Below are 18,462 nucleotides of genomic sequence, written 5' to 3' on the forward strand. Positions count from 1 at the left end.
ACCCGGGAGGCAGAGCTTGCAGTCAGCCGAGATCGTGCCACTGCACTCCAGCCTGGGAGGCAGCGAGACTCCGTCTCAAAAAAAAAAAAAAAAAAAAAAAAAAAAAAAAAAGAGGTAATATGAGTACCAAATATTTAAATTAGAAAGTCTTAAAAAAATTTTTTTTTAGATACGAGGTCCCACTATGTTGCCCCATCTGGCCTCAAACTCTTGGGCTCAAATGATGCCCCTGTTTCAGCCTCCCGAATAGCTGAGATGACAGGCATGACACTGTGCCCCAGTCTTATTTTTAAACAAGTCAATAGAGTAAGTTTAGTATAATTTTAGTCATCTGCATGTTTTATAAAAATTAATATAATTTTCATTAAGTGATTAAAAGTTGTGTTAATACTGTGGAAAAGGATTCTTTAATTTATGCCTAAAATTCATACTGCATTTTGGACTAGAAGATTCAAACAACATTCAGATTTTTGGTTTTTAACATTTTCCAAAAATTTCTTAATGGCTTTATTGTGATGTTTTATATACATTATTTCATTTAATAGTCACAAAGACTTCATGGGGCATAGGTAGTATTGTCATCCCTATTTTGAAAATGAAAAAACAAGCTTAGAAAATTTACGTATATTATCAAAAGTAACACAGCTAGAATATGTAGAGATGAGATTAGAACCTAGATCTGTTTTCCTCTAAAGCTTATGCATTTAGCCATGCAGCTATGTGGCCCCACAGCATAATCCATTGATGGATGATGGAATATTTTCTTTATTTTTGGGTGAACTTGGAAAAAAGTCTTTAATTTTTAGCTTTTTGAGCAGCGTAACAGATATTAGCCTCCCTGATAGATACAGCCAAACCTTTTTTACATAGGGTTGGAAGATGCTGTCTCACTGTGATTCAGACCTCTTGTTCCCAATATAAGCTTCCTGGCTTCCTTTTTAGTCTCCAGATAAAATCTTGGCTGCTGGTTCACTCAAGCATTAATCTTCCTGACTGGTCTATTGTTTTTGTTTGGGTGGTTCGTTTGTTCCACTTGGTCTCCTGACATGTGACCACAAATGTCAACTTGGATGTGTAGCATGTTAAGACAGTTCTTTAACTTAGGTAACTTATAACACAAAATCAACAATATGTTAATACCTTAAAAAGTGAGATTGTGGACTTATATAGCCCATCAAAAAAGAAATAGTATAAGCTACATTTTGGCCCTATTCTTTCTGATAAACTACCTTACCTAAATGTTGACTGAAAATTTTAGTTGAAGTCTCCAGTTATCTGTCCTTAACAGTATTTTGTAGATTTCTTATGATGCTCAGGACTTTAAAAAAACAATAAAAACACGGATCGAAAAGTACTTATCCTATCTAAATAAATGAACTAAGCTGTTAAATAATGAAACGTATGTTTGTCTGTCTAGGCATAGATATGTAGATATAAACCATTCTGTAACACCACTAATTCTTCTTAAGCAAGGTATTAGAGCTATTAGCTAGATGTTATAGAAAATTGTGTACCGGTCCTCTTTTAGTAATTTCTAAGGATGTGGTTGAAATAAGCATGCGCTTAGGAGTCAGATATGGATTTGAGGCCTAGAACTGCTACTTACTTGTTGAGTGATGTTTGGGAAGTCACTTAACTACTTTGCTTCTCAGTTTCTTTACCTAGAAACAATTTTCAGAATGGCTAAACTTAAAAAGACTGACAAGGATTTGGGGCAATTAGAACTGTGATATTTTGCTGAAGGAGTGCCAAATGAAATAGCCACTTTGGAAAGAAGTTTTTAAACCGTTAAACATCTACTTACCATAAGACCCAGCTGTTCCACTCCTAGATATTTTTTTAACAGAAATGAAAGCATGCTTACACAGATAACTTACATGTCAATGTTTGTATCAGCTCTATTCATAATCATCAAAACCTGGAGACAACTGAAATACTCATCAAATAATTAATAGATAAACAAATTGTGGTATATTCATACAGTAACAAGGAATGGAATACTAATACATGCAACGAAATGGTTGAATATCATAGTATTTATGCTAAGTAAAAGAAGCCAAACACAAAATTTGAAAACTGTACAATTCCGTTTATAATTATATTCTGGCAAGCACAAAACTATAGGGACCCAAATCAGATAAGTAGTTGCCAGGATGCTGGGAGTAGGGAAAAGGGATTGACTGCAAAGGGGAATAAGGGAATATTTTAGGGTGATGAAAATGTTTTATATCTTATTTGTATTGGTGGTTACATGACTATACATTTGTTAAAATGATAAATTTTACTATATATAAATCATACCTCAGTAAAAAGGAAAGAAAAAATAACTCATGTTTGGGTTGGTTATGAAAATTATTAAGAGTAATTTTCCTCCGTTTTTCCTTCTGTTTGGTTCTTCATTATTCTCTGCCTGTTCTATGTCCCTCATAAATGTAAGGTCCATGAGAAATGTCAGTTTCTTATTTCAGGGCTGAGATAGTACAGAAAAATTTATGTCTTTGTCTGTAATCTCTGAGTAAGATTTTAAATCAGGTCATCAACTGTATTCTTATCATTCTAGATGTTCCAGTTAGTACTAAATAATTCAGAGCTGGAATTTGCATACTCCATGAAATATACCAAATATATCTGTTTCAACTGGATTCCTTTTTTTGGGGGGGGACCGAGTCTCGCTCTGTGGCCCAGGCTGGAGTGCAGTGGCGCGATTTCAGTTCACTGCAACCTCTGTCTCCTGGGTTCACGCCATTCTCCTGCCTCAGCCTCTCCAAGCAGCTGGGACTACAGGCGCCCGCCACCACGCCCAGCTAATTTTTGGTATTTTTAGTAGAGTCAGGGTTTCACCGTGTTAGCCAGGATGGTCTCGATCTCCTGACCTCGTGATCCGCCCGCCTCGGCCTCCCAAAGTGCTGGGATTACAGGCGTGAGCCACTGCGCCCGGCCCTCAGCTGGATTCCTGATCTGTGTCCTGCGGCACTGGGAGGGCACAGTATGGTTGGGAGGGCATGTAAAGCAGCCTTGAGTTCTAAGCCTGAGTCTTGCCTGAGAAAGGCTTCCCCTGCTTCTCAGCAATCCATTGTTCCATGCCAGTGGTTCTCAAACTTGAGCAAGCATCAGATTCACCAGGAGAGTTAGTTAAAACATACATTTCTACCTTCCTCCCAGCTACTGATTCAGTAGGTCTGAGGTAGGGCACAAGCATTTTGATTTCTAACAAGTTCCCAGATGATGTCAATGCTGCTGATTTGGAGTGCACACTTTGAGAACCCTTGATTTATGCTTACTTCTAGTGTTTCAATGTCAGAATTTCTGCCCACATGCTCACATACAGGAACCAACATTTTGTTTTTAAACTGCCTCCTCATTTCATGACCACTTTTTTATTGGCTGAAATCAGTATACCCTATGTATATGAGAAAGGGAGGCTGGGGGAGGGGGGTGGAGGAGAAAGAGAGAGAGAAGCAGTAAAACAGTAAGTGCTTGGCTGGAGTTCACAAAGTGTTTGATGTCTGAAAGGCAGAGAAATGGTGGTGCTGGCAAGAGAAAAAGGAAACAAAGCTATGTCTAGCCACACCTCCTTCCTTTTAACCTCTTGCGTATCGTCATCGTTCGTAATTATTTTATCCCCTTAGCAACGGGCTCATTTCAGGCTCCCATTCTCTCTACTTTAAAAGTTTTAAAGACTCTTACTAGGCCTCCTCTGCCCATTGGCCTAAAATATTCTCATTTAAGACTTTTCCCTGTCTAGCTTGTAATAATAGGTCCTGCCTCCTCACACTTAAGTTGTATGATTGTATCTTATTTTTTTTAAAGAAAAATAGTAATTTTCCCTGAATAAAACCAAAGTACCATAAACTGCATCATTTGAAACAGGGGATGTGTGGACGACTGATTTCAACTGAACAAATATGAATCATGTTCTTGTGAATCATGCTTCCCTAGACCAAGAAAGAAATAACCCTAATAATTTTAATAGCAGTAGACATAAAGAGAATATAAGTAAAATTCAGAATTTTAAAAACAATTTGTGGTAAATTTAAAGAAATCATGGATTATTTCATCTTCCCAAATACCAAAGCGGATATTGAGGACTATATATAAATTTGTTCAGAATTCCTATTATGTAAAGGTTATTGCAGGATACAGTGTGCTGTAGTGATATCTGCTGATTTTTCTCTGTGATAAATTATATATTACATATTATTTAAGTATATTATACTTAAAGCTGATGTCCCTTTATCCCTCTACCACCACCTCACTGATTATCGAGGCTTTAGAGAAAATAGCTGGTTGCACTAGATGATTACATGCCTCAATTGGATAGTAGCTTGTTGCCAATTATCATTACAGTGCCATATTGATTTTTTTTCTTGTTTCCATTATGGAAATTAAAGCAGAATTTGTTTAAAATGAGCTTCTATGTATATTGTGGATGGCGATTGGTTCTGAATATGAGCTATTTTAAAAATATATTTTCTTCAGTGGTGTGATGTCTCTGATATTCCCTTAAAAATTTAGGTCTCTGCTTTGTTGATAAGATTTACCTTAGGTAGCTATGAAATGGATAAAGACTGGAATGGAATGGTTTAAATATATACAGCATAGATGTTATTATTTCACAGAAGTCTATATATTGATTTATGTTTATGATGTTCTTGGGTAGTATGAGATTGCTTATTCTATTAACCATACAGCCAGTAAATTTAATTAAATTTAAATTAGCAAATACTTATTTAGTGTTGGCTCTATTTAATATAAATATTTAGTGGCTATATATGAGCTACCTTGCTAAACACTATGAAACATAGAAATATTAATGAAATGATATAACTATCTTTAGAGAATTTACATGCCAAAGGGGTAGGTAAGACATGGCAAGAATCATTATGATTATGTCAAGCAGTAAGAGATATATATTACATGGAGATTTTGAGGAAAAGGAACTCATTTGATCGGAGGAATTACAGGGGAAAACATTAATGACTTAAAACAGCCAATTTTAGTTTTAAATAGCTGGGAGAGATGGAGTTGAGGTTACCTTCTGGGAAGAAAGAATAAATGAGCTAACATGAGGAAGTGCAAGGTGGGCTCCAGCAATGATAATTTGTCTGATTTTATTGGCACATGTGCATTAAGGCCTGAGGCTGGAAAGGTAGGTTGAGGCTACATCAGAATGTTGAGCCAAATGATTTAAAATGTATTAAGTAGTCCAGGGGAAATTTTTGGACAGAAAACTTTCGTTGAGGGCAATTTAATCTGTCATTTTATAAAATGATTAAAAGAAAAGAATGAAGTTGGGGAATCACCAGTTGGGAGTCTCCAGGCTTATTAAAGGAAAGATAACTAGGGCTAAACTAGAATGTTAGCACAGGCATTGGAAAGGAAGAAAGGGGCCATTTGGAGGAGGCATTCTAGAAGTAGAAGTAGAATATTTGTGAATAATGCTCTACATTAGCAGTGTTTCAGCCTTCTGCCACACAGGAGAATTTATGTCCGGCCAATCTCCTAAACCTGCTTACTCAGCTCCTGCCACATGGGTCTCCTCACAGTTCCTGGAACATTCTTAACACACTAGCTAATGCCTCATGACCCAATTTGCCCTTAATCCTTCTACTCGGAAAGTCCTCACTTTCAGAGTTCTGCTGAAATACCTAACCTTATCAAAGAATCTTTCCAGATCACACAATGAAAAATAGCAGCCTGCCACTCCTTTCATTCTATTTTCCAAGGTTTATTTTTCTTCAGTGCATCAAAGCAATTATTACATTTATTATATAGTTAGTTATTTGTTCAGTGTCTCCCTATCTCTAGACAGTAAAGTCCATGAGGCTAGTTGCTTAGTTTTGTTGCTTGTTATGTATCTCTCTCACCTAGAACGTGCTTGGAACTTTGTAGACACTCGACAAATATTTGTTGACTGAATAAATAGAATAAATGCAAAGGTGAAATAAATGGGTCATCAAATAATTATGCCAGTATTTCAAGTCTGAAGAATTTAAAGGGTAGTGATGTTATTAATAAAGTATCGAAGAGTGGAAGATAAGTTGACTTAGGGGTATGGAGACAGAGGAAGATGAATTCAGCTTGTGATTTCATGCTTAAGTATGTCATGCTGGTGAAACAACCAAGGCAGTGCTGTGTAATGGGCAATCTAAAATGTGGAGAAGTCTAGGATTGAGGCAAAGATCACTGAGTCATCCTCATAGAGTCAATACTTGAAGCAGTGGGAATTGAAAAAATAATGACAAGCAATATTGAGACAGAATTATCAGATTTGAAAATTAAAATTTTATTTTGGATATTTAATGTTTTAAAATTACTAACTTACTTATACATCTAATTTTTTGTTTATTTCTTAGCTGGGTTAACAACTTTGGCCATGAAGGTCTTGGACTCTTATTGGATGAGCTGGAAAAGCTTCTGGACAAAAAACAGTAAGAATAAACACTGAAATTAAAATCACCAAAGGGAAAATGTTTCAGCACAACATAATATACATTTTTCTTTTATTTAGGCAAGAAAATATTGACAAGAAGAATCAGTATAAACTTATTCAATGCCTCAAAGCATTTATGAATAATAAGGTAAGTAGTGTTTATTTCTGCCCCTGTCACAAAAGGTGGGAACTTGCCCAACACTATGAAAGTATGAAATGAACAAAATATTGTTTTATTTTTTTTTTAATTTCCAGGGTACATGTACATAGGTGAACATGTGCCATGGTGGTTTGATGCACAAATCGACCCATCAACCTAAATAATAAACCCGGCATGCATTAACTCTTTTCCCTAATCCTCTTCCCCACCCCATACCTATTTTTTACTTATGTTTCTGCTGTACTAATTAATTGTAGACTAGTTATTACAGGCTTATAAATAATAAGTGTTTATAAAGTTTTACAGTGAGGTTAAATACACATTTGAAACCATATATAAAAGATAAATTTGATGTTTAATTTTCCAAAATGTGAGCTATTGTTAGTTTTCTCGATTTTTTTTTTTATTTCTATGCTGATATTTCAGTTTAACCAAAGAAGTCCTTACAGCATCCAGAGGATTTCAGGGATGATATAACTTCTGTAGATCTAAATTTGTTAAAAAATGGAGCCCTATTCCAATGTTTCTTCTATTCAAATATATTGCTTTCATATAGGGAAGATAGATAAAACAGTATTTTCCATTGTCTATGCTGCTAATTTCCTCAGGAGGGTGAGCTAGTCAATGAAACAAACAAAAAAAATGGTTGGAAAAAGTGTATTTGACTCTTGTCTATAATTTAGAAATGATGTGTCTGATTCTTATTCTGTTTATTCCTCCAATAATTTCTTTCATGTGAACAGAGGTCTTTTTGATTTTATAGTATACTAAATGTTCAGAAAACATAACAAAAAGAAAGAAATGAACAAAATAGTGAGTGCTTGTTCAGTTTACAAAAGGGTCTTTATGATGTAAATCCTTATAATATTTAAGTAATACTTACATGAAAGTTATACTTTGCTTCACAAAATATTTATTGGTGGGTTTTTGAAATCATGCAAATGAATTAGTGTTGTTCCCAATTTTGGTAATAATGCTTTTTCTTTAATGGTAGTAGGAAAATTTAAATGTCGTTTGTTGAATATGTTTCCACACAGAGAATTTCTGTTCTATTGAAAAGGAAAATTATAGGGATGGGTTGACTTATTTGCTAAGAACATTGTAAGATTGAGATTTCTTTTTCTTTTATGTTTTATTAATGTCAGCAAGTTTGCATACATATAAGACATCTCTGAAAAATTGCAGGGCTTTTTATGTATATGTATAATACTAGTTGTATTATAAGGGACCCTGTGAATTTTAGACAATAATTTTTCTTCTAAAAATAGACTTTACTCAGGTTATGAAGTTACAGTATTTTTTCTATAAACTATTTTTTTTACTGTCTTAGAAATGACCTCTTCATACCCATAGATAAAATACTATTGACTAATTCACTTAATTACCTAATTCCCTTTACATAGTATTTTAATAATCTCAAAATAGATAATAGAAATAATTACAATAAGTAGAAGTTTGCCAAGTGTAAAATATGGCTATTAATAACCAATGCAATAAGATTATATATTAATCTATAGACAGTCTCAAGCATATGGAAATACATATATTTATATATTATACATACATGTATCAGCAAAGAATGTTACTATATCAGCATATGCAATGAATGCTTGCTAGTGGACATGAGACTCCTGAATATGCTAGTTGTACTGTTTCTGGAAGTTTCTTACAGAAATATTCCCATCACTACTAGTACAGATTTTCTCAAAATCTGGGCTCTTAGTCTTTGGCTACAAAGTTAAACAGAATCTGATGCCTAACAAGGAAATAATGAGCATTGCTTCTTCACAGCTCAAGATAGATCTCTTTCTTCAATTGAGGGAAACAATGACATAATGGAAAGATAACACAGTTCTAGAATTCAGGAGATATAGTTCATGCTTTGTTCCTAATAAGTTGTGTGGCCTTTGGAAAATTACTTGACCTCTCTGAGTATCAGTCCCCTCATCTGTAAATTTAGCTATAGGACACTTTGTTCTAAATTCTTATTGACTCATGTTGTCAATTGTCGTGGCTTTTCAGGATGCTAAGTAATTTTAATCAGGACAGTCACTAGAGAGAGTCATAATAGTAAGATTCTTATAGAGCCCTTTTTTTTTTTTTTAACAGAACATACTTTGATTTGTCAACATTTAGTTTCTTAAGAATTTGGCAGTTTCGAAAAGCATAATGATTTGACTTAGATTATTCGAAATTGATGTTTTTAGTTAGGCCACGTTAATGTCTTGCACATAGGTGCTCAGAGCATGGACTAATGGATCTTTTGAATTATAGACATGTGAAACAATAGGCATAAAATATGCCTTCAGAATAGAAAATATGCAGTGATCTTTTCACTTCATGTTGGAATAAATTGTCCAGATCAAGGAATTAAGCTTTTATCCAAAATGACTTACACATCAAATTTTTTGGCCCCATGGAGTTTAGATTACCTACTTCAAAAACTCCTTTCTTTTATCCAATACATGTAAGAATAGGATCATAAAAAGCAACCCATTGTTTCTTAACTTCCAGTACTATAATATTGCTCTGATGTTTGGATTAATGATTTTCCAGATATATTTTTCATGTCTTCTTTTTTATTTTTGATGTGTCTCTATATATTAAAAACTACTTTTAAACATTAAGTAAAATTTTTAAAACCTAATGGTTTCACTCTCAGTCTCAATGACTCATAAAGCTATTAAGTTTGGTAATTGCATGGTCATTGTCTCTCAGTTTTGCAAATGTGTTTTTCACTAATATTCATTACTTTTAATCATCTACTGGCCACCTTTATACATACTTATCTATTTTGTTTTTGTTGCTTCTTTCAAGACTTGTTTCTTGCATTTTCTTTTTTTTTTTTGGTCTTATCTCCATATATTTTCCTATTTATTATGACCTGTGATAAACTCACATTTAAGAGCTTTAGCTGTGTTCCCCATCTGCCACTTGGAGTTCTTTTAGAAATTAAATTAGGGCTGATGGAACTATTCATATGGTTGGTAATTAACTTAAGTTTAGCTGAAATGGAAATTTTGCTCTGATGAAATATCCAATTTCACCATTAGACTGTAAAATGAAGCAAAAATATTTTATAAGAAATCTGAAAAATACTTTGTGGGACAAAGATAAAATAATATATTGCTTTCTTAATGTAATGAAAACTCAAGTTTTAGACTTTCATTAGAATTTCTTTACTTATTTATTAAATTCGTGCATGCACACGCATGCACACACATATTCATGCTTAGAAAATAAATGAAAATGGTGTTTTCTCTCCTTGGTTGACTTGTGACACTTAATAAAACCCAGGTGCCATTTCTTTAGGTTCACAGCTTTTGTAGTGCAGCACAGCTGTCTGAATCAGGGAGGATAAGAGAGAGAAGGCATGGGAATATCCATACTGAGGCTTATACTGGCATATAGTATTCAAAAGAGCCTTTTTAAAAAAATTTCTCTTTTTCTTCACCTTAATTTTTCATACAAACATATTGGACAATTTAACCATGAATTCCAGACATCTCCAGGGAGACCCAGTGACATAAGTAGAATCTTACTTTAGAAAATCATATCAGTATGCGCTTTATATGTTATTCTTTGTTGAAGAATACTGATTGTTCCCATATTTCTCCAAATTTATGGAATTTTTAGGGCAGGCTAATGGAGATCATATCTGATCAAGGAGCAACAACTCCAAGATGCAGTGATTTCATATAAAAAACAAAGATAACTGCATTTGAAGAATATTCATATAATTAGGTAGAACCTCATTGTGGGGCTATGAGTTTTTGGAAGATCATTGTACGTTGCTTTTTTAAATTAAAGATATATTCCATAGACATTCTGAATGAAGGTTTTTTTTTTTTTAGTTTGGGTTACAAAGGATTCTAGGAGATGAAAGAAGTCTTTTACTATTGGCAAGAGCAATTGACCCCAAACAACCCAACATGATGACTGAAATAGTAAAAATACTTTCTGCTATTTGCATTGTTGGAGAAGAGAACATGTAAGTATTGCTATATTATTATATTTGCTGCATGGAAAATGACACTTAAGAAATTAATAAGTCCTACTTTTGTTCTCTTTCTTTGGATAACTTTCATGAAAACAGTATTTTAGATAATTTTTTATTGAAATTTTTATCTTGCCTGTTTATATTTTGGCTTCTTTGTTGACATTATAGAAACTCAGTTTAAACAGATAAAATCCTAGTGGGAAATTCTTGAAAGTTGGATTCAAAGTGATTGAGCAGAATTTTGTTTTGCTGGAGGTACAGCAATCATTAGAAAGTGGACAAAAATCAGAGAGTTATTTTGGCAAATACACACACATACATACGCAAACACTGTGCTGCATATCACACAATTTGAATAGATGCCTTTATTTTACATTATCTTATAATAGTATTTTACTTTATATGCCATGGTAAATGAAAATTATTTGTAAAGTGAAATAAACCCACCTGTTAGAAAAAAACGGTTGTTGATAATTATTCAAAGTGTATATGTGCCACCAAATGCAGCAAGTTGTTGCTGAACATGCATTTGATCACATCTTCTTATGGAAATAATATTGAATCAGAAGCAAACTTTCAGATTTGATGACATTAATAAGTCTAGTTTGTAATGAACCCTTGTGATAAAGAATCAAATATCTGCTAAGGACCCGAACCAAAATATTTCCTTGGAACACTTTGCGTGACAGTAATAATGTCAATTTGAATCAGAACAGGACTATGCAAAGATTTAAGGATGTTGGAATATGTTGACTTTCTCATAACTGTTAGAGTAAAATGAGATGTTGTTTAGTGTTAGCTACTGTCCTCAGAAACCAAAAGACAAACACTAAACAAAAATATTAAGTCTCACCTCAATGATAACAAACTGAGAATGAGATAACATATGTAAAAGCAAGGATCCTTAGATTTTATTTTTTAAAAGTCAGTTTAAACATGTGTAAGAAATATTTTTTAATCACTTAGATTTTCAATATTCATAAAATACAATGTAGTCCAGTATAACTGTTATGATTTAATTATAATTTCAGATATAATTTGATAAGAGTAGTATACTATATAGAGATTAATTTGTTTTAGGCATTGTATGGAGATACTTACCAATATTTTTGGTCAGGTTAATAAGTTTCTTTGCTAGATAATTATACATTCTTCTTTAATTACCTGGGCTTTCCTTTTTAGAGTCTTTTTTCTTTTTCCATTGTCAAAAAATGTTGATTAAAAAAATTCTTTAAAAAATAATCACTCTTTCCAGAACTTTATTATAAAATTACAATCTGTTTATGCTCCAGTAAACTGTTAACAATTATAGGTGTCATATTATGTTTAAGTGATATTAATGTTAACACATGAAATATCAAAACCTGAAAATTTAAATTTTAATGTTTATCGCATAAGTATTCTTTTTTAATGTCACCCAGAAAAGTTACTTTCCTTAAGATTTTTAAAATCGAATTTTCCTTTTGATGCCCTAAAATTATTTAGAGCTATCAATATTTGCCTTAAAGAAATATACGGACAGGAACACAATTCCTATATTGTAATGGTCTTTCAGTTAGACTGGAGGAATCAGTTCAAGAAATCTATTTTATGTGATAGTGACTGTAGTTAATAACAGTGTGTTGTATACTTGAAATTTCCTAAGAGTGTATGTAGACTTTAATTGTTCGTACCACAAAAAAATGTAAGTATGCGAGGCAATATATGTTAATTAGCTTGATTTAGCCATTCCAGTATGTATACATATTTGAAAACATACAATTTCCATCAAAAAAGCAAATGATAATTTTTAAAAATTCTAATGGTATATATGAACATCAAATACCAGAAAGAAAACAGGGAATACTGAAAGGACCCATGCTCATAGTGTGTGTATAAGAAGTATTTCTCATTTCTGTTTCTTCTTTTTTCTCTACAGTCTAGATAAACTTTTAGGGGCTATAACAACAGCAGCAGAAAGAAATAACAGGGAACGATTTTCACCAATTGTGGAAGGTTTAGAAAATCAGGAAGCCTTGCAATTACAGGTGAGTTAGTTTTGTCTTAAATTGCTTCTAGAGTTATATTTAGAGTACTCATTTTGTATGACATCAACTCCATTTTAGCTGGCATTTAAGTAGTATGGAATGTAAAACTAAAATTTTTTCTGTTGCTAGTTTGTGAGAATTGCAATTTGTTTAAAATTAGGAAAAATACTTTTGAATTATTATAAATGTGGCAGTTATGGCTGTCATTGATATTTAGACAAGAATTTAGTAATTAATGTAATAAACCAGGGAAATTGAAGCCTTAGCACTAACTAAGGCAAAAGGGCAAGCAGTTCAGCCAATGCCATTATCCTAACAAGTGTTAGTGAAGTCGGTGGGCTTGTAAAAATGTAAGACAATTAAACACATCTCTCTTTGTGCCATTCAGACAACATTCAAAGGTGTGACTCACCAGAATAGAAGGGATTGAATTGCAGTTCTTAGGTTAGCGTTCATTTGATAGACCTGTGTAGACACAACTTACTAAATGCCTTCTTTAGAAAATGACAAAACTCACTATCTTTACCTAGATGGTTTCAGGAAATGATCCATTTTATGAATAGTTCTGTTCTTGAGGGATGAGAATGCATATTTATTGGCTGAACTTATGGTATGAAGTCCTGCACTAAACATTTTAATTTGCATATATTATTTGATTTAATTCTCACAACAACCTAGATATGTAAGTATTGCTGTAGTATCTTTGTTTTGCTTATGGGACGAATAAGTTGAATGAGATTAAATAACTGCTCTAACGTGACACAGTTTTTAAGTGTCACAGTTGGAATTTGATTCCAGGTTTTTGGTCTCTGCTAATCTCTCTTTTAGACAATGTATACCATTTAATGTACCATGGAAAATTCTCTGAATTTTTTTTTAGTTCTCATATTGTTGTTCAACAAAGAGAAGATAGTTTCCACATTTAATTTTATCAAGCTAGTTAGCATCGAATGTTTAACTCTTCAAATTTCTTGCTTGATGTGAAACAAACACAATTAATTTTTTATGTATTATGAAGTATTTTTTGTATTGTGTATTTTATGTATTATGAAGTATTTGTATTTTTGTTTGCCAGAGTTTGAAACGGCATCAGATAGATGAATTGGCTTGTCTAAAGAGAATCTGTAATGTTACAAAATTGTAATACCTCTCCAAATGTTGAAGGATCTTTGTTAATCATGACTTCTACTCCAACTATATTGAAAATTTTGGATCAACTTTTATGGTGTACTTTTATGTCAAATGTATTATTTATTTATTTATTTATTAAGATGGAGTCTCACTCTGTTGCTCAGGCTGGAGTGCGATGGCGTGATCTCAGCTTGCAGCAACCTCTGCCTCCCAAAGCAATTCTCCCTGCCTCAGCCTCCCAAGTAGCTGGGATTACAGGCATGCACCACCAAGCCTGGCTAATTTTTTTATTTTTAGTAGAGATGGGGTTTCGCCATGTTGGCCAGGCTAGTTTTGAACTTCTGACCTCAGGTCATCCGCCCACTTTGGCCTCCCAAAGTGCTGGGATTATATTACATATTTTAAAGATTAGTATATTTTTTCCCAGTGTTTTTTAATAATACATTGTTTCTTATAAAATTTAATCTTGATAAAATTTTATACCTCTACTGAAAGGTTGAAAACTGCCTTTTTTAGATGACTTTGAAAGTTTTGTTCATGTTCCTGTGGTTGGGCTTACCTAACTAAATTTCACTGGTTTTTCAGATATATGTGTATGTTTGTACTTCTCTTCAAAAGTTTGTTGAGTAGGAATGAACTCTTTTATTTATATTCAAAGTTTTCATTACACTGATATATTTTTAAAATCTTCTTTAAATAAATTTTTAGCTACAACTCTGTGAGTTATGTATTATTACCTCTGGTTTACTGATCAGGGAATTGAATTGGTGGAAGGCACTCCAAAATCACCCAGCTGTTAAGGGATAGAGCTGTAATTTGAACCCATGTCTTTGTGATGCCAGAATTTGAATACGGCATTGCCTATACTTTGAAGGGATGCCTCTGCCAATGAGTAGTTCACCCCAAACAATGAGATGGGAAAGACATTTGCTAGCCTTCAGGAAGCTGGACAGAATGGAATGATAAAGTGACAAATTGTTAACAAGTAACATATGGAAGAATCATAGACGTCTTGTTAAATATTCAAGAAATTGTTGAATACTGATTATAGATGCAAACATATGCAGACCACAATTTAAAATTTCACATTTTAATGAGCTACAAAATTAGTAATTTGTTATATACAAAAACTAGTACTCTCACAAGAATTGTGAAGTGAGTTTGTTTATTTAGACTATTTAATGTGAATGAAAAGATGTCCTCTAAAAGTTCAAAAATATATTCAGAATACTGAAACAAAAACCCAAAAGTTTAAATCTGTTGTTTAAAAAATATAATTAGTGTTGTATTTTAACAGAATGACTTTTCTATTTCTGTAGTATCCTGAGACTTCCCAAAATGTTATTACAGTCTCGGGAAGTAATTTTGTTAAAATACAGGACTAATTATTTTTTAAATAACAACTATATACATTTTCCCCCCTTTTTGGGGTTTTAAAAAAGGTTATTAACTTCTCACAGGTTTTTTTTCCTAGCTTACCTTTAAAGTGAAATTTTGTACCTATGATAGGATTTTCATTATCTTCAGGAGTTCAAGAAATAGGTGGAAGATAAATCGCATATCTTCATACACTCTCTCTTCATTGACTTTCCTTCAGCACTAAGCATTCTCCGGTCTCTTCTGTAAAGCACAGATTATACACCAGCAGCTTCTTTTGGTCTGACTTAACCTTCTAACTAGCCTCTTGTCTCTCTTTTTCATTTTAAAGTCCATGCCTCTAGAATAATCCATATTTGTTTTCTGTGTTTTCTAAATTACCTTTTACAACTCAACTTTGTTACAGTTCTCAAAAAGATTTACAGTGAGTGTCTAATTTCAAAATCCAATGGCCTCTTTCCAATCTTGATCACTTGACACTATTGATCACCTTCTTCCTTGAAAATTTTACTTCCCTTGACTTTCTAGGCACCATTCTCTCCTTTGTTCTCTACCTTTATGGTTTGTTTTTTTTTTTTTTCTGTCTTCCTAATGTATTTCTCCTCCTCTTACTTCCTGGGTATTTTGTTCCCTATGTTCTATCCTTGGTCCTCTTTTAGTATCATTTTATGTACATACATTCATATGCACATACACATATCTACATGTACATGTATATACATACAGACACATACTTTTTTAAACAATTTTGTCCATGAATGTTCTCAATTGCTTATCTAGTTTTACAATCCAACTGTGGTAGTGATTCTTCAGATTTATACATCCAGCTCAGTGACTGGTATCATGAAATTAAGAAATTAAAAATAACATTTACAACCCATATGCCGGACAGTGTTTAAAATACTTTAATATGTTATCTCATTTAAACCTCGCAGCAATTGATTGAGAGAGATAGAAGTATTATCCCGATTTTATAGATAATTAAACTGAGGCTCATAAAGGTTAAATAACTTCCCTAGGGTCACAGTGTGAATAGAAGGGAAAGCACAGATTGTACACCAGGGAGTCTGGCTATAGATAACATGCTTTAACTACTAAGCTGTAACTCCTTTTATATTAAAACTTAGCTTATATCTCTTTCTGTTAACCTGATTTTTCCTAAGTCTTCTCTTCTTCCTGTGTTTCCTATTTTCGGTTATAGAGGTATCATCTTCTACCCAATCTTTAATTTTCCTCAACACTTCTTTCTTTTTTGTCTCCTGCATTCGTCATCAAGTCTTATTACAAAGTATAGTATTGACTGTGAATCTAACCCATTCTACTTCCACTGCCTTTATCTTCTCCCACCAATATTATTTCAACAATTTCCTAATTAGTACCCCATACTGACATGTTCTTTCTCTCCAGACAATACTCTACACTATTGTCAGTTATCCTTAAAAAATGAGTCCAATTCTAATACATTATCATTCTTAAAAATCTATGCTCATGACCCATTGCTAACTTTTTCATTGTGGTCCTAACTTAATATTCTGGCCTTTGAGCCTGTCATTCTCCCAAATGTACCATATGTTTGCGCCATACTACATTTGGTGTTTCCCAGATATGCTGTAGACTTTTAAATGCTCTCAAACATTTTATCATGTGGAACACTTTGCCTGAAATACCTGTATTTCCCCACCTATATCTGTTTCTTCTGTGTCTTGCATAAGTCTGGGAAGGCTTCAGTAATGAGGTGATATTTTTACTAGGCCTTGAAGGACAAGTAAGCATTTTTCATAAATTATCTTTGCTGATAGAGAAGCAGTACTATGGTAGGATGAGAGGTGAAAAGGGCTTCCAGGAGGTAAAATAGAGGCCAGAATAGTCTGGCAGTCACTTCATAAAAAACAGTGAGGTAATACCAGCATCCAGTTGAAACTGCTTTCTAGATAGCCAGGTAGGAAAACCTAAGATATACTGAGCATGAATAATGGTTTATAGAACGGGAAAGTAGTATAGTTAAAATACAGTGATGTACTATCAAAACAGCCCCAGTCTTCACAGGCTGCTGTTAGTTTGAAAGGTGCCATATTTTTACAGTATTTCAATATATACAAAGAAGTGGAGTAGCATAATTTAATACATTTAAAAACTGTTTTCTAAGATGCTGAAAATAATAATGAACTCTGCACATTTTGTAATTAGATATGGTACACAAAAACAGAGCTGTAAATATGCCCTTTCCTGATGTGTGATAGCTTCACTTACCCAGTCCTCACCTATTTAATAGATTTGTCCTTTGGAATACAACTGAGAACTAAAAAATAAAACAAAAATAAAATAAAACAATCTGAGCAGCCTACAAATGTCGCCAGATCTATCAAGTAAGCCTCATGGTGAGAACGACTTTTTGGCCTTTAATGAGAGCCTATTTATTCTCTTTTCATATGTTATCTTTATGAACCCAATTATCTGTTTTACATCCACAGCAGACTAGAAGTGCAGGTTGGAAGGTTGGGAGAGGGTTTATTCCAGAATCGTACACTGGAATCATCAAGAAGTGACAACTGACAAGCTGGCAGCAGGGGAGGGGTAGATAGAAATGTAATAAAAGACTGAAACTGGAATGCAAATGATAACAATAGACTTCACAGAGCGCAGAGGCTAGTAGCCCTGCACACTTCAGTACCTCCGGAGAATACTGAGTTACACCATACCTCACTAACTCACATATTTAGTGATGACCCTGACTCAACAGGAAATTGGTAAATTATATCTAGTTTATTTTGCGTAAGAATGTGGGAATTATATAATTCATTTCAGAGAGTGTCCCATGTGAAACAAGATGTTGATACTTAAATAGATAAACAGATATATGGACCTATCCTATGTGGCTTGATTCTTTCCACAGTGGTTCTTGAGTGTTGAGATTTTACTGCAAGCATACTTGTAAATTAGCCATTAGTGTACTCAGACCATTACATATGAGGGAGTAGCTTTGGACAAAGTATTAATCATTTGTCAGTGAAAGTGCATTTATAAGAAAACAAGGCATCGAGGCTTATGAATATGGAGAAAATTTGTGGAAATTAGCATTTATAAAGTGTTGAATGACTGCTTGATATTACTTAGGAAACTTGTTATATTTATTGACAGTTTTATATTATTGTCATTTAGAAAATAGATTACTATAATGGGAGGTTGTTTAGAGATATTTGTACAATGTAGTCATTTTTGGTATTGACACAAAACTAACTTCTGACTTAAAGAAGGATGCCTTTATTTTAAATCTGTTTCAACACTGAATAATTGTCAAACCTATCATTTTCAGTAATAGAGGGTTGCCAGTGAC

The 18,462-nt window shown here is 33.3% G+C and overlaps 1 protein-coding gene across 6 annotated transcripts in view; it reads left to right on the forward strand.

The window, feature by feature from the left end:
- Positions 1 to 18,462, forward strand: part of DIAPH2 (diaphanous related formin 2) — a 914,723-nt gene that overhangs the window by 220,456 nt on the left and 675,805 nt on the right. For all 6 annotated transcript variants that reach the window (XM_063703105.1, XM_063703103.1, XM_063703104.1 and 3 more), the window contains 4 exons: positions 6,357 to 6,431; positions 6,512 to 6,581; positions 10,448 to 10,584; positions 12,512 to 12,620. In XM_063703105.1, the coding sequence (XP_063559175.1) occupies positions 6,357 to 6,431; positions 6,512 to 6,581; positions 10,448 to 10,584; positions 12,512 to 12,620 (391 nt within the window). The remainder of the gene's footprint in view (positions 1 to 6,356; positions 6,432 to 6,511; positions 6,582 to 10,447; positions 10,585 to 12,511; positions 12,621 to 18,462) is intronic.

The sequence above is a fragment of the Gorilla gorilla genome, chromosome X (assembly GCF_029281585.2).
Source record: "Gorilla gorilla gorilla isolate KB3781 chromosome X, NHGRI_mGorGor1-v2.1_pri, whole genome shotgun sequence".
NCBI lineage: Eukaryota > Metazoa > Chordata > Mammalia > Primates > Hominidae > Gorilla > Gorilla gorilla.